The 19,554-nt window shown below is 53.3% G+C and overlaps 1 protein-coding gene across 1 annotated transcript in view; it reads left to right on the forward strand.

Moving 5' to 3' along the window:
• Nucleotides 1-236: 236 nt before the first annotated feature.
• PLCG2 (phospholipase C gamma 2) overlaps nt 237-19,554 on the forward strand; it is a 172,377-nt gene continuing 153,059 nt past the window's right edge. The window contains exons 1-2 of the mRNA XM_024124979.3: nt 237-308; nt 5,631-5,869. Of these exons, the coding sequence (XP_023980747.1) occupies nt 5,677-5,869 (193 nt within the window). The 5' untranslated portion in view covers nt 237-308; nt 5,631-5,676. The remainder of the gene's footprint in view (nt 309-5,630; nt 5,870-19,554) is intronic.

The following is a 19,554-nucleotide window of genomic DNA, read 5'->3' on the forward strand; positions in this document are numbered from 1 at the left end:
CTTGCAAGTGAGGAAGGGCAGGTCGATCCCCTCCCGCCGCCTCAGTTTCTTTCTCGGCCCGCGGAGGCGGGGTCCCAGGCCCGGTCCGCCCCCGGGAGGACGCGGCGCCGGGGGTGCTCCGAGCGGTGGGGCGGGCCGGGGCGCGGGGGGCGGCCCCGGCGGTGTCACGTGGCGCGCGGCCGCGACCGAAGCAGAAGTAACTGCGCCCGCGTCGGAGGGCGTGCGCGGCAGGGAGTGCCCACAGGCAGGACGGCGGGCGGCTGCGCGCGGGACCCCAGAGCCGGGACCCGCAGCGGGGGCGCGGCCAGGTGAGTGGCCCGGCCGGGTGCGAGCGCACGCGGGCGCCCGCGGCACCCGCGCGCGGGGAGCCGCGTCCAGGGGGGACCTGCGCCCGGGCGCTGCCGGCGCTGGCGGGGGTGGGGCACGCCGTCGCAGCCCCCGCCCGCTGCGCCCGGGGCTGGGGCGGTGACGGCGGGGGTCCGGGCTCCGTCGCTGGCCACTTCCTCACTTTGGGCCGGCGCCACTTCGTCGGTTGGTGTCCTGGGTCCGTCCGGCTTTGAATGGGCGCCTGGAGGAAGCGGCGCGGCTTGCGGTCTGGGGTTCGCGCGAGCGCTGGTGGTGGAGGCTCCGGTGGCCCGGGGGGCGGGCGTGTCTCCTGACCACCCCCTGTGCCCAGGGCTTGTTGACTGCAGGCGCAGCCCTTCGCCCTGAGAAATAGAGCGTTCGGGGGATTCAGGATTCCGTCTCCCCCCGAAGTAGTTGTACGCATCATTATGTGCGTCTCTGCGTTTTCCTGGTTATGGTGTGGAATCCCAGAGAGGTCGTTACCCCCAGAGCGGAAGAATTCGCGGGAAAGATGTGTCCCGTTTCGACGGGGGGCGGGGGGCGCTTGGCGCCTGGATTCCAGAGGGGGCCCGGGAGGGGCTCTTGTAGCACCCTGATCTTGAACTAGAGTGAGAAAGTATGGAGGGGGGTGGCACGCGCATGGGAAACAGGTGGCCTTGTCAGTCAGTGTAATTCGAATTTCGGTTCCAGCTGTGTAACCTTGGGCAAGTTGAAGGAAGAATCTCTGAGCCTCAGTTTCTTCCCCTGGGTACTTGGGCCACCCAGGCCTCCATTCCAGGGCTGTGTGGAGAATTGGGGCTTATCTGCCACTTCTTCACCCTATGCTTAAGGGCCCTGCGTTGGGGCTCGGGCCATCATCCTTAGCTACAGTCTTGCAGGCAGTCTTAATTTAGGGGTCCCTGGCCGCTTCAGGCAGTTACCCCTATTACAAAGATATGAATGCCCCGTGTGTGCCAGCTCAGGACGATACTCACTGCAGGTTTCCTTGATGCTGAAATGGCCTAATTATGCTGCAGCCCTCCCCACTCCCCTCCCTCTACCTGGAGCCTGTGAAACTCCTCTGGAAGAGGCCAAGCCAGGACCTCCAGAAAGAGCCCTCTGGCTGAGTGGAGTTGACGGAAAGTTGCGGGTGAGGAAATTTTTGAAAGCACGTCTTCGTTTGGAAAACACTTAAAAACACAAAGCAGAAAAGCTCATCCATTATGTTAGCGCTTAAATCAGTGAAAAGTCAGGTCAGACCCTTTACCTTCTCCCACTCTCCAAAAGTAACCACTCCTCCTGGATTTATAAGCAGACAGCCTTTAAAAAATGTAATTATATTTATGCTTATTAGTTTGCAACTCTTTTTTCATCCACCTCACGAATCTTTCCAGATCAAATTGCGTGTAAATCTTCCTCATTCTTTCCAATAGCTACTGAGCATTCTTTAATGTGTGTGTCCCATCATTTAAGGGACCCCCCCATTCGTGAGCCGTTGAATTGTTTCTTGTTTTTTTTTTTCTCTTTCTATTACAAATGATGCTTCTGTGGATATTTTTGTGCGTGTTTCCGCACAGCACTGGCTCAAAGCATATGCATGTTTTACATTTGAGTAGGTGCTCACAGGTTGCCCTAAAAAAAAAAAAAAGTTGAAGTAATGCACGTTCGTACCTGCCGCAGCTGACACTGCTTGGTTCTTCCAGTGAAAATACGTATCGCTGTGTTGCTGCAGGGAGGGTGTGAGACGCAGCAGTAAACATCCCTCGAGCTGTAGGATGGGCTGTTACCTCTCAGGGATGCGACGGTACCAAAGTCTAACAGAATTGTTTCGTGGGATTTTGTATGAAATTCTGTACTTCTCTAACGTGTGCAGAGGGCACTGAAGAGAACTCCCCTGTTTCCTGGTTCTGGGTCCTTGTATCCCAGAAGTTTATTTTTTATTTTATTTTTTATTTTTTATTGGAGTATAGCTGATTTAAAATGTTGTGTTTCTGCTGTACAGCAAAGTGAATCAATTATACATATACATATATCCATTCTCTTTTAGATTCTTTTCCCATATAGGTCATTACAGAGTAATGAGAAGAGTTCCCTGTGCTATACAGTAAGTCCTTATTAGTTATTTATTTTATATATAGTGTAGTGTGTATTTGTCAATCCCAATCTCCCAATTTATCTCCCCTCCCTTTCCCCCTGGTAACCATAAGTTTGTTTTCTACATCTGTGACTCTATTTCTGTTTTGTAATAAGTTCATTTGTACCATTTTCTTAGATTCCACATATAAGCAGTATCATAGGATATTTATCTTTCCCAGAAGTTTATTTCGAATAGAAGGACATGAAAAGTAGAATCTTGTTAAATCTCAGCCACATTTGTATTTGCACCGTAAGTCACTTTTATAAAGTTACCCAGGGAGGATGAGAAACAGGAACAAAAAAGGGATTTCAAGCCTATTTCTTTCTTTTTCTTTTTTTTTTTTTTTTTTTTGAAAGCAGAAGCAAAATAGAAATTGCCTGTGATGGCTAGTGCCCTCCCCTGGGGTCAAGGCCTCGGAGACGCCCTTGTCTTAGTTGCTGAAGCACTGAACTCTGGACGCCTGAGTTGGGAGCTGGTGGATTTTGGTGGTTGACTCCAAGGATCTTGTGGCCGTGAGGAGGTCTTCCCAGTTCTTGGGGAAGGACATGAGAGACTTGATGTTTACGGTTGAACCAATCCACTGGGCTTCTAAGTGGGAAGTGACCAGAATCCTGGGAAGGTTATGTCCAAGGCCCTCCCAGAGTCAGAAAGAACTGAGGGCCCTGGTGCTTCCCGGTTGGCTGGTTTACGTGGCAGTGTTGTGAGGGGTTGTGTGTTTCCTATTTGTGCCCTGCTACACGTGGGCCTTGAGCCCTGGGAGTGGGGAACTCAGGAGGTGTATGGCTGGGACCTGGTCCAAATCCTGGTTCTGACACTTTCCAGCTGTGTGACCTTGGACAAGTCCTTTGACCTCTCTGCCAAGTTAGTTACTGTCTGACCAGATTCTGCCACCAGATTCTGGATTCCAGAAGGCAGGTGCTGAAGCAGCAGGGGCGTGGGATTCAGACCGGGGTTCCGATCCTGGTGTCACCGTGTGTCTCTGTGACCTTGATCACATGATTTCACCTCCCAGGACTTGAGTTTTCACCTCCAGTATTTCTCATTGAAATAAATGAGATGAATGAGGTACGGCAGGTGCAGGCGCCTGGCGAGGGCCAGTAAACAGCTAGTTTACCAGGATGAGAGTGGCCTCAGGCACCTTGTTCATCCCCTGACCTGGATTCGAGGGCGGTGAGGCCGGAGGCTCAGGTCAGGCAGAGTTCTTGGCATACCCTGTAGTCCTGCTGCCGGGCCTTTGCTGAAGCCTGTTCCTCTGACTAGAACACTGTTCCCTCCCGCTTCATCTTTTTTAAAGCTTGGATTCAGACGCCGCCTTCCCCCAGAAGCTTCCTATGAGCACTGTCAGTTCCCAGCCTTACCCCAGACTAAGTTGGGGACCCCTTCTTGCTACTCCTTATATTACCCCCGCCCCCATGTCTCTGCTACTGCAGAATCATTGAGCTGACTGGTCCCTTTCCAAATGGGCGGAGGGCAGGTGTAATTCATGACCTTATCGCTGGGCTGTCAGCATACCTGGAAGGTGCCTTTGGCTGTGGGTGTGAGGTAGAGGGATGAGGGAGCAAAGGACAGGGCCTGGGCTGCTCCCTGCACCCCTCATTTGCATACACGGCCACCCTCCACGTCTGCTATAGAGTTGACCGTTGATCAATATCTTGACCAGCTGGCTGATTAATGTTATCAGAGGCCCTGCTAGATGCTGGGGGCTGTACATACATTGTGGCGTCTAGTCCTTCCAGAGCCCCTCGAGGGTGGTATTGTTATCCCCATTTTACAGCTGGGGAAACTGCGGCCCTGATTTTGAGCAACTTGGCAAAGAGGCTGTGGGGAGGCTGAGCCAGTGTGGAGGCCCAGACAGCCCTGGCTGAACACCGGTTTCTCTACAGAGCAGCAGCTGTGGGAGCCTAAAGGGATTTGGAGGAGGGGAGGAGGTAAGAAAGATACAGGGAACGGTGGATAGTGACAGTAGCAGGAGGTAAATCTGAGGAGCATGGACTTTGCATCTTTGTTTTACGGGCTGAGATATATTATCTGGTTCAATCTTTATAAGCACCTTTGGAGGTTCTTTAATCTGTCCTCATCCCCTTTACAAGGGTAGCAGTTCAGCCTGCGGGTGTAAGTGACTTGGGGTAGGGGCTGCAGTCTGCAAGCCTGAAGTTAAGTCCCTTCTGAGTGAGGGGCGGAGTCTTTGGACATTTGGGAGGCAGGCTGGGGGGAGGGTGTTTGCAGAGCAGGGGCTTAGGGAGCAACTTGATTTCACTCTTGCTCTTAAAGCATCCTTTTGGTTCCTGGTCTGAGAGTTGACTGTAGGGGCTGGAGCGGAAGCAGGGAGACCAGCTAGCAGGCGATCGGAATGACCCAAGTATAAGATCCTGGGAGGGACCAGTGAAGCAGTGAGACTGATGGGATTCTGGGTTTGCCTGTGGATTGGATGTGGGCGTGAGAGAAACCAGACGAGGAAGGCTCCGAGATTTGGGGCGCAAACACCTCTCTGGGAAATGCCAACTGTGCAGGTGGATGAGGGATCGCCAAGGACACCCCTTGGATGCTGAGCTGCGCACCAGGTGCTTCACAGGTGGCTTCCTAACTGTCCTTATGAAACTGGGGCTCATGGAGGTCACGCAGCCTGCCCAGGTCCACACGGTCAGTGGGAACCTACACCAGGATTTGAACATGCGGCTGCTGGGCTCTGCTCTTTTCTGCCCTTTTTGCCCCAGTTCCATGGACACATTCGGAAGGTTTTTTTTTTTTTTTTTTTTTTTTTCCTGTTCCCAACTTCACTCGGGAAGTAAAGGGATGGTTGGAAATCTCTTGGCAGGGTGTCAGGGGTGGGGACAGGAGTCAGTCTGGGCTGCTTTGGCTCTTCACATGTTCCACAGCATCAGAGTATGTGGGGAAGGCGTGGTGACAGCCAGGCTGGGGTGATTTGGTTATTTAAAGCCGGGATAGTGGTTGGGTCACTGAGGTCGAGGGCTCCGCCCACACCTCACTTCCATTTAAACCTCTATGTGTCCTGCGTGGGCTCTCTGAGCGGCCAGCGAGTTTCTGCCACTAGAACCTTCTCCCCAGACTCATCCCGATGGGCATGAGACAGGATTTTGGCTCTTGAAGTCTAAGCCAAATCGCGCTCAGTTAACTAAAACCAGTTCCCGCCTTTATTCCGCCCTTGCAGCCTCCCTGGTTCCCTCCCTCCTTGCCTCCCCCTGGAGCGGGCGACCATGAGCACCGCGGTCAATGTTGACGCCCTTCCGGAGTACGAGAAGAGTCAGATCAAGAGGGCCCTGGAGCTGGGCACGGTGATGACAGTGTTCAGCTTCCGCAAGTCCACCCCGGAGCGGAGGACCGTCCAGGTGATCATGGAGACCCAGCAGGTGGCCTGGAGCAAGACGGCCGATAAGATCGAGGGCTTCCGTGAGTACCTTCTCACCTTGCTGCCCAGACCAGGGGTCGCGGCAGTTGTTGTTGGTTTGATACCTTCTGAAAGTGAAAGCGGGGCCGCTCTGTCTGGGTCTCTGATGGGTTTAGAGCAGGTGGGGGAAGTTAGCCAGGAAACAGCAGGTGAAGGAACAGAAGGCCGCGTGGGCCAACTTGGAAATGGCATGCAGACAGCTCACCTGGGATGGCAGGGGCTGGGCTCCCTGTCTCCCAGCACCGGGGACCGTTTGGTTCGAGTTGATGGACAAGCCGTCTGCCCTTTGAGGGCTAACTGGCCAGAGCTTGTGGAAACCCATAGCTTGGTAGCCAGGCGAGCAGAGTGCATTGCTGAATGTTCTGTAGCGCTCAAGTGAAGTTCTGGTCCAGGTGGAGGCGGCGTCTTCTCCCATCCTCTTTACGTTCGGCAATTGGCTCAGTTCCAAAAGTTTCTAAGACTGTTTTTTAACAAACAGAGTTAGGAGACTTAAGCAATTTTCTGTTGCAGAGACTTGCCTTAATTTGACTTTTTTATTGGCTACTTTTTAATTGAGGAATCAAAATGTACACTTGGGGGAAAATGAGACGGTTCATAAATAAATGTCTCTTCCCCAGCCCACGTCACGCTCCAGAGGCAAGCTCATTACCAAGTTCTTTGGTCTTCCAGAAGTATTCTGTGCTTGTGTGATGTGTGCATTGCATTTCTTACGTGAATGGGTACCTACTACGTACACTTCTGCACTTTGATTTCTTTTTTTAATTTAACACTTATCTTGGAGGTGGTTTATTATCAGCATATTGAGCTGCCTTTTTCTTTCATGGCCACATAGCATTCTGGCTACAGTGTAACAGTTTAACCCCTAGAGATGGACACTTTGGGTTTCTCCAGTCTTTTGTTATTAGCTGCAGTGACTATACTTGGATTCTAGTTTTCAAAAAAAATTTTTTGGTAACAGATTTGTGGAGATAAAGTTCACATACCATACAATTCATCCATTTAAAATGAACAGTTCAGTATATTCAGATATGTGCAACCAGTACCACAATTTTCATCACCCCCAAAAGAAACCCTGTACCTTTTAGCCATGCCTCTATTCCTCATCCACCTCTCCTGCCCTTAGCAATCATTAATCTCCTTTCTATCTCTATAGATTGCCCTGTTCTGGACATTTCCTCTAAAAGGAACCATATAGTATATGGCCTTTTGTGACTGGCTTGTTTTACTTAACACGATGTTTTCCAGTGTTTTCAAGGTTCATCCACGTTGTGGTGTGTCTCAATACTTCATTCCTTTATGTGGCTGAGTAATATTCCATTGTATAGATATTCCACAGTTTGTTTGTTTGTTTGTTTTTTGTGGTACGCGGGCCTCTCACTGTTGTGGCCTCTCCCGTTGCGGAGCACAGGCTCCGGACGCGCAGGCTCAGCGGCCACGGCGCACGGGCCCAGCCGCTCCGCGGCATGTGGGATCTTCCCGGACCGGGGCACGAACCCGCGTCCCCTGCATCGGCAGGCGGACTCTCAACCACTGCGCCACCAGGGAAGCCCTGTTTTAACTTTTAAAGGACAGTTGGACAACATCCCACAGAGGCCCTCGAGGTGTTGAGGGTACCTCCCGTTCCCCACACCCTCATCCACTCTGCCATGGGGTTCTGAACTTGGCCGTTCACAGGTGGTCTCTGATAGCTCGGTGTAGTTCTTCGTTTGATTTCTTTTATCATGAGTGAGATTAAGTAGCTTTCCAGAAGGTTTCTCCTGGCTTTGGAGCCGAGCAGGCCTCCAGCGGCACAGAGCCAGAAGCCCCGCTTTGAAAGTGCCCATTTCTGGAGGCAGCAAACTCTCCTCCCAGTTTTGTTGGCGTTGGCCACACTCCGCCTCCCAGGTGGTCCAGAGACCTATCGCAGCTGGGGCGGGGGTGGGGGCCTGCCTGGGGGTGAAAGGGCACGGATGGTAAATACAGGTGTCCTGCACTGAGAGTGGATGGCTGGTCCCTTCTCTTCTGGGGGCTGAACATCGGAAACACCTGTGGGGGGCATAAGTTCCTACTGGAACTTTCTCCTGAAAGTTCTCTTGGGTGTGAGACAGGATTTTGGCTGTTGAAATCCACACGCTATAGTTCTCCCCTCTCATTAACTAAAAGCAGTTCCTCCTCCTCCTTGGAGTGGCTGAGCATGACTGTCATTCACCAGGTTGGTTGGCATTCAGTATTTTAATAGGCTCCCCAGGTGACCCTGGTAGCTAGCCAGGTTTGGTAGGTACTGCTCTAGAGACTCCCTCCTTCCCTGCATCCTTCCGTCAGTCCATCCACCCTTCCTTCCCTCTATCCTTCCTTTCTTCCTTCCCTCTATCCTTCCTTTCTTCCTTCCCTCCCTCCCTCCTTCCTTCCCTCCCTCCCTCCTTCCTTCCTTCCACCCATCCATCCTTACATCCATCCATCTATATTTGAATGCCTGCTCTCCCAGGCACTATTCTAGGTCCCAGAGGTACAGCAGCAATTACATTAGACTCCAGCCCTCGTGGAGCCTACGTTGTTTGGCTGGTACAAGCAGCGTGGAGCTTGACTTGCAGCACGTTTGATGAGCTTTGCCATGTGACTGCAGGGCAAGTTACATCCACTGTCTGGGGTCTAATTCTCTTATCTGCAGCATGGGAGTAATATCGGTATCGCTGCACACGGTTACAGTTGGGAATGAGTAAATGAGTCGATACATCAGAGGGTCGAACATGGTGTACAGCACAGGGTAAGCCCTGGACCAGTGGCAGCTGCCGCTGTTATTTTTGCCATTGGTTGTTGATGACACGTGGCCTCCAGCTTGTCCGGGGCAGCAGAGTCTTGCTTAGGTGTTTGGACTTTTTCTGGAGAGCACTAGGGATCCACCGAAGTGTTTTCACAAGAGGGATGATGTGAACACGTCTGCAGTTTTGAACGTGCGCCGGCAAGCCTGTGTGATATGGCTGTGTCGGTGGTGTTTGTACAGCAACAGAAAACCCAGTTTGGGAGTGAAGAGCTTAGAAAAGGTGCTCCCCTGACCACTTAGAAGGAATAGGCCTTTGGGCCCTAGACGGGGACTCTCAGCACCGCATTTTCAGCCTCCTGACATAGGGGTGTCCTGGGGGGACCCCCACAGCTGTAGTGCTGCTTCAGGGGTTCTAGTTAGCGGGATCCTCCGGGTTACTGTGGCGTCTGCAAGGGGCAGCCAACAGGAGGGAGCAGAGTGTGTGGTCCTGGGGTAATTGGCAAGCAGCCTGTGACCTTTGGACAGGTGTCACAACACCCCTTGCAGGCCTGGCTGAAGGTAGACACCCAGGGGTCCCACTGTGCAAAGCAGTGAGTGGTTCTCAGCCGAGGCAATCCCATCCCCACCCGTTCAGGGACATTTGGCAATGCCTGGAGATACTTTTAGTTGTGATTATTTGGGGGGGGCGCTTCTGGCATCTAGTGAATTGAGGCCAGGGGTGCAGCTGAACCCTGACAATGCACAGGACCGTCCCCGCCCCCCGCCAAAGCAAAATTATCCCGTACGACGTGTCGGCGGTGCCAAGGTTAAGAAGACTTGGTCTAAGGTCACGCGTTTGCTTTGCTTAGAACCGTAAAATGGCACTGGATGTATTTGGGTGTCTCTTTGGACCCTGTCATGACGGAGCTAGGTCATGTGTTCAGCCCATATTTGCTGTCATACTGGGTGCTAGATTCTGCTAAGAGAGAGGAGGAAGGGTGGAGTCCCTGCCCCGGAGGGAACAGATGCAGCAACTGGGCATTACAGGATCGTGTGGTCAGTACACAGTGCGGGCCTGCGCTGGGTACTTGGTGAGGAAGGAAGGCTCTTGTCCCCCTCAGTGGGGATGGGGGGTGGTAGGGAACGGGGGGAGGCCGCATAGCAAAGGAGCTGCTTGTGTGGAGAGTTAAGGGAGGGGCTTGTCAGGTGGCCAGCAGGACGCCTGCCCTGAAGTGGGGTCAGTAGGTGCCATGGGATACAAGTGAGTAGATTTGTGGGTCAGTGATTTGGATGGGGCTTAGCTGGATGGTTCTTCTACTCTTTGTGGCCTGGACTGAGGTGGCACTCAACTGGCCTATCACCTGGTCTGGAAGGTTCCAGAATCTTGACTCCCATGTCTGGTGCTGTGGTGGTGATGGCTTGAAGCCTGCGCTCAGCTGGAAATGTTGGCTGAGCACCTGCTGTGTGGCGGTCCCAGGGTAGCTGGACTTCTCACCTGGTGCCTGGTGTGCCCCCCGGGCGCGTGTTCCACGAGTCCCAGGCCAAAGCTGCTGGGCTTCGTATGACTTAGCCCGAGAAGTCCCAGAGAGTCACGTGCTCAGGTCACCAGGGCCAGCTCAGGTTCAAAGCGTGGGGAATCTCCTCTTGGGGAGGGCGAGGCTTGCACGTCCAGGGCGGGAAAAAGTTGACGGCAGCCACCTTGGAGCCAAGTGACCGTGAGAACAGCTGGACTCTGGATCCAGGCTTGTAGCTCAACTCCCCGCTTGACCAAATACTAGGTGCTGCGTGAGCCAGGGCAGGCTGTTTGACCTCTCTGTGCCTGTTTCCCTGTTGGTCAAGTGAAATGATAATAGTCCCTACCAATAAGATAAGGGTGAGAATCAAATGGATTTTATTATATGTACTTTTTTATTTTTTTAATTATTTTAAAATAAATTTATTTATTTTTGGCTGCGCTGGGTCTTCAGTGCTGCGTGCGGGCTTTCTCTAGTCGCGGCGAGCAGGGGCTACTCTTCATTGCAGGGCGCGGGCTTCTCATTGCGGTGGCTTCTCTTGTTGGGGAGCACGGGCTCTAGGCATGCAAGCTTCAGTAGTTGTGGCGCGCGGGCTCGGTAGTTGTGGTGCACGGGCTTAGTTGCTCCGCGGCATGTGGGATCTTCCCGGACCAGGGATCCAACCCATGTCCCCTGCATTGGCAGGCGGATGCTTCACCACTGTGCCACCAGGGAAGTCCTTATGTACTTTTTTATATGTACATGTTTTATCTGTATATAAAAGGTACATATTTTAATGGGTGGGGGGTCCCAAGGCCTGGCTTCTAATAAAGACGATGGTCTCCAGCCAGACACTCACCTCTTGGCTGTCATTCTCCCGTTTACTTTCCAAGGCTAATGGGCAAGGTGGTGCCCCGGATTCCTTCCTGCCCTGGCTCCTGAGTCTCTGGATGTCGGGAGGAAGCTCATGCCGGGAAGTGCTGCCTCTCTGGTTTTTCTTTTTTTCCAGGGGCACCAGCTGCGCTGACTCCAGCTGGAAAGGAGGCCGCTTGGGGACCTTTCTGAGTTGAACCTTTGGGGTCCTCTTGCATCTTGTCCATTTGGGAGGGCGGTCTGGAATGCGTCTCAGGAGCCAATGTGGTGCCAGCTGTTTGTGGAGTGTGGACGGGGCCGGCTGTGCAATGAGCCGCCTTTGAGGACGTGGACCATGTCCATCTCGGCTGAATGGGCCCTTTATCCTCAAGTTTTCACTTCTGCTTACGCGTGTTTTCTCCGTCTGCTTATTTTTGGCAAGTGGTGGCTGCCCGTGAATGAGGGGTTCTCACAAATAGGAGCTGTTCTGTTTCCCTGGTATTAGGTTCTTGGCTTGCCTGTGACCCTGTGAACAGGAAGCAGGAATCATCCCCACTTTATTGCGAGGAGACTGAGTCCTGGGGAGACTAGGTGACATGCCCAAGGCTACACAGTCAGGAAGGGGCAGAACTCCAGTTTGCATTCGTTCAACCTGCCTTCAGAGTCTCAAGTCTTCTGCTCTGTGTTGCTGTCTCCTCTTACGTGATATCAGAGATGTCTGAGTCCTGTATGGGACAGGGAAGCACCCTGCTGGGGACCTAAGAGTGACAGCTTCGTTCAGATTTCGTTACGACGGGAGGGAAGGCACCGGTTCCTTATTCGCGCAGAGCACACGCTCTGCCTGGTGCTGAGGTGCCAGGGGAAGGAGACTCGAGAGGTGCCTGGTTAGCGGGAAGCCAGACATGCCTGCTGGAGACCCCACAGTGGAGACAAGTGCGGACACAGCCAGGGGCACTGAAATGGGCTCGTCCTGTATCCTGGCTTCTTCTGAAATCCAACCTTGAGCTTCTTACCCATCTTTTTAAAAAAAGAGTATTTTGCCAAGTTCTTATTTTAACAAAGTGTTTTTCAAACGATGGAGAAATAGATGTGTTTTTTTTTTTCCACTGGCGTCTTCCGTCTAAGAAGAAATCCATTGTCTGAAAGTGGTTCCCAAGCTCTGTCAGTCAAGTGTCCCATCATAAATAAGATTCCACCAATGCCCCCAGTGTGTACCAACTTATTTTTCTTTTTAAAGACATTTTTTTCTTTTTTAATTGAAGTATAGTTGATTTACAATGTTGTGTTAGTTTCAGGTGTACGGGGAAGTGGCTCAGTTATACATATACGTATATCTCTTCTTTTTCAGATTCTTTGCCTTTATAGGTTATTACGAAGTATTGAGTAGAGTTCCCTGTGCTATAGAGTAGGTCCTTGTTGGTTGTCTCTTTTATATATAGTAGTGTATATATGTTAATCCCAAACTTCTAATTTGTCCCCTGCCCCTTTTCCCCTTTGGTAACCGTAAGTTTGTTTTCTGTGTCTGTGAGTGTGTTTCTGTTTTGTATATAAGATCATTTGTATCATTTTTTTTTTTTTTTAGATTCCACATATAAGTGATATCATATGGTATTTGTCTTTCTCTGTTTGGCTTACTTCACTTAGTATGATAATCTCTAGGTCTATCTGTCTCATTACACATGGCATTGTTTCATTCTTACGGTTGAGTAATATTCCATTGTGTGTGTGTGTGTGTGTGTGTGTGTGTGTGTGTGAATATTCCATTGTGTGTGTGTGTGTGTGTGTGTGTGTGTGTGTGTGTGTACTTACAATTTTTGATTATAGTTGTGCAGTTATGGTAACAGCACAGGCTCTGGAGCCCAAGTGCCTGGCGTCAGATGCCAGCCCTGCCTCTTCACTGGAGGGTGACCTTGGACCATTCATGTCACCTCTTTGTGCCTCTTTTCCACATCTGTAAAATGAGGATAGGAAAAGAACCTGTCTCCTAAGGCTCCTGTGAGGATTAAAGGAAGTAACACATGTAACCTGCTTTCAACAGTGCTGGGCACAGAGGAGGTAGGTGCTCAAGCATCTGCTGCTCTTGTCCGCATCAGACGTGGAGGGAAGTAGCGTTGTGGGCAGGAAGACATGAGCATGAGAACTTGCACTTATGTAATGAAATTCTTGTTTCTTTCCTGCACCCAAATGTGTTGTCCTCCTCCTCTTCCTGGGCACGGATTCCCTACGGCGGAGCCTGCTGGTGTGAGAAATAGAGCTCTTGTTTTTATTCCCGACATTGGCGGAGGCCTGCCTGTACGCTGGTCAGTGGAGGAATTGGTTTCTGTGTTTCTTCGAGGGCTGTCTTCTGCCCTGGACGGCGGTCACTTGGTGTGATTAGAATTCCGCCCTCTGTCGGTTTAGCAAACACTCGGAGGACTTGGCGTGTGTCGGGAATGATGCCCGTCACTGGGGACAGCGTGCCGAGCGGGACAGTGTGGACCCCCAGGGGAGCTTACAGTGCCACGGGAAAGGCAGAAAAAGCCAGGCTAATCATGCAGTCAATCTGGATTGTGGTGGGTGCCAGGAAAGGAAGAAGCAGGGCACCTTGACGAAGAGTAACGCGCTGTTTCAGGAGGCCGCGCCTCAGGGGAGCATTTCCATGGAGGTGACATTTGAGCTGAGACTTGCAAGGTGATAAGGGAGCCCTGAGAAGCTCTAAGGGGAGAGCGTGCTGGGCATAGGGCACAGCAGTAAAGCTTCTGTCTTGTCTGGGTAGACAGACAGCAGTGACAAATGATTTCTTGATCTCATGCAAGGTTCTCACTCAGGTCATGGTCTAGTGGGATTGGGGTGTGGGGCTCTGCTGTCTGGTGGCACCGCTGTCCCCTCAGGCATCTGAGGCCACTGCAGGCTCTTCTCTTCGGCCAGCATGTGGCGGAAGAGGAAGAGTGGAGGATGGCTTAGGAGGTTTTAGGGGTCATTTCTGGGACCGATGTGCCTCTTCCCTCCCATCTTCCATTGACCAGAACTTGGCATGTGACTGGCTACAAAGGATGCTGGGAAACGTGGCCCAGTTGTGTGCCAGGAAGAATGGGAAAGGGGCTTGTCAGGCGTCCCCCAGGCTCTTCCACGGCCCCTAATTTTGGAAGATGCAGAGGTGGCTGTAGGAGCCCCACCGACGGCTAGAGAGTAGAATGATTGCAGGAATTCAGGGAAGTGAAGAACCTTTGTCCTGGGCCTCCCGGGAAGGGGAGGTGACGGCACTGAGGACTCTCCCATCCCATCTGTGACAGGAGCTGCCGGTGGTGACGTCTCTCCATCGATGGGCTTTGGCGGCCGTCTTAGGTTCCCTCACAGGCCTGGCTAGACCCTCTCCAGCAAAGCTCTCCACTTTGTGCAGCCCCATCAGTGAAGGCTTTGGGTCCCAGCCTCCCAACGATGGATGCCTCTGATTGGCTGGGTCTTCTGAGCCAGTGCTCGGGGGTTGGCTGCCTTTGAGACCAGTGTCCTCTCCGGTCAGCTTTGGTGTGGGGGGTGGGTTAGACGGGTCTCCTGATAGAGAACATGGTCTGGCTTCTTCAGGACTCTGGGCAGAGATGGGTCCCTGTTACGGGTGAATTGTGTCTCCCTTTCAAATTCATGTGTTGAAGCCGTAACCCCCAGGACCTCAGAAGGTGACCTTTTTTGGAAATAGGGTCTTTGCAGATGTAATTAGTTAAGATGAGGTCATGCTGGCACAGAATGGGCCCCTAATCCCATATGACTGGTGTCCTTATAAGAAGAGGACACACACACACACACACGCACTGCCTCTTCACTGGAGGGTGACCTTGGACCATTCATGTCACCTCTTTGTGCCTCTTTTCCACATCTGTAAAATGAGGATAGGAAAAGAACCTGTCTCCTAAGGCTCCTGTGAGGATTAAAGGAAGTAACACATGTAACCTGCTTTCAACAGTGCTGGGCACAGAGGAGGTAGGTGCTCAAGCATCTGCTGCTCTTGTCCGCATCAGACGTGGAGGGAAGTAGCGTTGTGGGCAGGAAGACATGAGCATGAGAACTTGCACTTATGTAATGAAATTCTTGTTTCTTTCCTGCACCCAAATGTGTTGTCCTCCTCCTCTTCCTGGGCACGGATTCCCTACGGCGGAGCCTGCTGGTGTGAGAAATAGAGCTCTTGTTTTTATTCCCGACATTGGCGGAGGCCTGCCTGTACGCTGGTCAGTGGAGGAATTGGTTTCTGTGTTTCTTCGAGGGCTGTCTTCTGCCCTGGACGGCGGTCACTTGGTGTGATTAGAATTCCGCCCTCTGTCGGTTTAGCAAACACTCGGAGGACTTGGCGTGTGTCGGGAATGATGCCCGTCACTGGGGACAGCGTGCCGAGCGGGACAGTGTGGACCCCCAGGGGAGCTTACAGTGCCACGGGAAAGGCAGAAAAAGCCAGGCTAATCATGCAGTCAATCTGGATTGTGGTGGGTGCTAGGAAAGGAAGAAGCAGGGCACCTTGACGAAGAGTAACGCGCTGTTTCAGGAGGCCGCGCCTCAGGGGAGCATTTCCATGGAGGTGACATTTGAGCTGAGACTTGCAAGGTGATAAGGGAGCCCTGAGAAGCTCTAAGGGGAGAGCGTGCTGGGCATAGGGCACAGCAGTAAAGCTTCTGTCTTGTCTGGGTAGACAGACAGCAGTGACAAATGATTTCTTGATCTCATGCAAGGTTCTCAGGTCATGGTCTAGTGGGATTGGGGTGTGGGGCTCTGCTGTCTGGTGGCACCGCTGTCCCCTCAGGCATCTGAGGCCACTGCAGGCTCTTCTCTTCGGCCAGCATGTGGCGGAAGAGGAAGAGTGGAGGATGGCTTAGGAGGTTTTAGGGGTCATTTCTGGGACCGATGTGCCTCTTCCCTCCCATCTTCCATTGACCAGAACTTGGCATGTGACTGGCTACAAAGGATGCTGGGAAACGTGGCCCAGTTGTGTGCCAGGAAGAATGGGAAAGGGGCTTGTCAGGCGTCCCCCAGGCTCTTCCACGGCCCCTAATTTTGGAAGATGCAGAGGTGGCTGTAGGAGCCCCACCGACGGCTAGAGAGTAGAATGATTGCAGGAATTCAGGGAAGTGAAGAACCTTTGTCCTGGGCCTCCCGGGAAGGGGAGGTGACGGCACTGAGGACTCTCCCATCCCATCTGTGACAGGAGCTGCCGGTGGTGACGTCTCTCCATCGATGGGCTTTGGCGGCCGTCTTAGGTTCCCTCACAGGCCTGGCTAGACCCTCTCCAGCAAAGCTCTCCACTTTGTGCAGCCCCATCAGTGAAGGCTTTGGGTCCCAGCCTCCCAACGATGGATGCCTCTGATTGGCTGGGTCTTCTGAGCCAGTGCTCGGGGGTTGGCTGCCTTTGAGACCAGTGTCCTCTCCGGTCAGCTTTGGTGTGGGGGGTGGGTTAGACGGGTCTCCTGATAGAGAACATGGTCTGGCTTCTTCAGGACTCTGGGCAGAGATGGGTCCCTGTTACGGGTGAATTGTGTCTCCCTTTCAAATTCATGTGTTGAAGCCGTAACCCCCAGGACCTCAGAAGGTGACCTTTTTTGGAAATAGGGTCTTTGCAGATGTAATTAGTTAAGATGAGGTCATGCTGGCACAGAATGGGCCCCTAATCCCATATGACTGGTGTCCTTATAAGAAGAGGACACACACACACACACACGCACACACACACACGCACACACACGCACGCACACACACGCACACACGATGCCTCTGTAAGCTCGGGAACACTCACGGTTGCCGACATCACGGGAAGCCGGGAGGGAATCAGGGAACCGATTCCCTCTCACAGCCACAGACAGAGCCACCCCTGCCAGCGCCTTGATCTGAGCTGTGAGACGATACATTTCTGTTGTTGAAGCCACCCAGTGGGGGTGTTTTGCTACAGCATCCCTAGCAGACTAACACACTCCCCTTTAAAAGGAGCCCGAGAGGCGGGGAGGTGAACCCAGCGATTGATGTATCCACGTGGCCGCAGATAATACAGACAAGCCGGAGTTTGTTGTAAAGGAATTTAAGAGCCCTTGCTTTATCCCAAGTGTCATCTCATTTCCTGGCTGCATTGGTCTTGGCGGTGAGGGTGTGAGAGGCAGTGTTGTGTGCTGGTTAAATGTGGGGACTGGAGCCAGCCTGCTTGGGTTTGAGTCCCAAGTCTGTGGCTTGGGCAAGAGACTTCCCTCTCTGTGCCTCTGTTTCCTCACCTGTAAAATGGGAAGAATGACAGTACCCACCTTGTAGGGTCTTCAGGAGGATCAGATGAGCTCCTGAAGGTAAATCACTTAGAAAGGTAGGGGAGGGCTTCCCTGGCGGCGCAGCGGTTGAGAGTCCGCCTGCCGATGCAGGGGACGCGGGTTCGTGCCCCGGTCCGGGAAGATCCCACATGCCGCGGAGCGGCTGGGCCCGTGAGCCGTGGCCGCTGAGCCTGCGCGTCCGGAGCCTGTGCTCCGCAACGGGAGAGGCCACAGCGGTGAGAGGCCCGCGTACCGCAAAAAAAAAAAAAAAAAAAAAGAAAGGTAGGGGAAGCGCTATGTGAGGTTTGCTCTTGTTACCGTGGCTCAGGCTTCTCGCCCATCTCTTGGAAGTACATCCCTTGAATTCTCTCCTCCAAGTAACCAAGCCTCCCCTCTGGAGGCCCCTGTGCACGTCTGGTTAGTTGTGGTGCATCCAGCTCCCTGTGCTCCCATGGCTGTGGAGGTGTGGACAAGACTCTCTTTTGGTCTGGCTTTTGGGGATCTCGGTGTCCCAGCCCAGAAGTCCACCTGGCCGTTGGGGAGGGGGGGCAGGAGAGGGGGCAGCTGGAGTGTGGGCACATCTGCTCCGAGAAGCCAGAGGGCCGGCCCGGGGAACGTCTGTGCTGTAGTGCCGAGCCCTGGGAGGCATATGTGCTCCCGCTTCACGCGGTTAGAGGGTCCTCAGCAGTGGGTGCAGGTTGGATCTCTTACGCATGTCTGACTAGGGGAGGGAGCTGTTAAAAGGCATCCCCTGGTGAATCCTGTAGGAAAGAAAATAATCTGCCTCCCCCTCCACCCTCCTCAGGCCACCCTTACCCCTACCCCCGTCCGTCTTCGCTGCAAACGAACATTTTCCCATATCAGGCGGGCGAAGTGACACGTCTTGTTTTGCCTTGGAAGAGACCTAAGTGCTGTGCACCTTGAGGTTGAAGCCAGAAGTCCTGGTGTTGACTTTTCCTGCCCCCTGGCCGTGCCTGACCCCAGAGCCAGGCCCTCGGTGACTGTCACCCCACACACTCTGAGCTCCGGGAGGCTGGGGCCCACTGGTTCTGATCACCAGGGAGGAACCCCAGCGCCTGGCCCACACCTGACCTGCAGTGGATGCTTCTCAGAGACGTGGTCAGCAGCCAGATCCGGGAAGCCACACCTGGCTGCCCTCTCAGCCTCTGTCCCCTTCTCTCTCCCCAGAGGTGGCAGTGTCTGGGGTTAAGATAGGACAGCTCTGTGACAACGTCTTTACCCACTCTTGATGGTTCTGGCCTGGGCCTGTGCTTGCCTCAGTTTTCTCATGTGTGAGATGGGTAATTAATGGCCGGGCTACCGTGTAGGATGGTAGCGAGTATTACATTTGTAAGTGCATCTGACACGCATGGTGTGTACCCGACAGAGCTTGTGTGTGCCTGGGAGCGCCGGGGTGGGCCGTCGTGCAGCCCACCCATGTAGAGGCTGGCCCCTCCTGACGCGTGTGGGTAGGGGTCCTACGGGGTTCAGGTCCCTTGGGTTTGAGCCTGGCTGTCGGCGGGCAGCCCAGCTCCTTGCCTTTCTCCCTCTCCAAGTCCGGGGAGGCCTGGACTTGGAGGAGGGGTGTCCACAGGGCAGCGGTGAAGTTTCGTAAACAGAATCGGTGCTGGTGCCGGTTTAGAGCAGGAGGGCCTCTTCCACACTCCTGGCACAGCAGGGAGAAGCTGTAAGATGCTTTCATCTTACACGAGGTGTGCCGGTGGCCATGGTTGGGAGTGAGTCTTGAGGGGTAAAGTGTCTGTGTGTGAAGGAGTCTGTGCTGAGAAGGAAAAGCCGGGGAACTTGCTGGCCAGTAGAACGGGAACTAGCAGAGTGAAGAGTCAGCACCGCACAGTCGAGAGCGATGCGGCAGGAGGAGGCCTCCTGGACTCACAGGGGCAGACACACCTCAGGGCTGGCGGCCCGCCGGGGTCCTCCTGCTTCAGCTTCTCAGTCCGATTGGATCTCACCGGCCAGGTGTCACCTGCCTGCCACGCCTGGCCACTCCAGGCCACTCGTGGCCTGCTGCCAGCCTCTGCTGGTGGGAGCAGGGCCCTGGCCGGGGGAGGACCGATGGCCCTGGGGAGGCAAGAAGGGCCTGAGCTGGGGTGGCCGACGGTGAAAGTTACACCCATCTCCTGTTGAGACAGCTCCCAGCAAGGCCCCTCCGACGTGGTTTTATTTCCCCTAATTAAACGGCTCTTACTTTGTTTTTCTTGAGGAAGTCACGTGTGTCCATTAGTAGAAAGATTTTTAACTTTGACCGGTGAGGATTACGAACTCTTCGCACCCCCCCAACCCCCCGACCCAGAGGGATGCGTGTTCACACTTGGGGTAACCCTTCCAGATTTTTTTTTTTGCAAGACACGGTTACA

Source organism: Physeter macrocephalus, chromosome 17 (genome assembly GCF_002837175.3).
Source record: "Physeter macrocephalus isolate SW-GA chromosome 17, ASM283717v5, whole genome shotgun sequence".
In the NCBI taxonomy this organism is placed as follows: Eukaryota; Metazoa; Chordata; class Mammalia; order Artiodactyla; family Physeteridae; genus Physeter; species Physeter macrocephalus.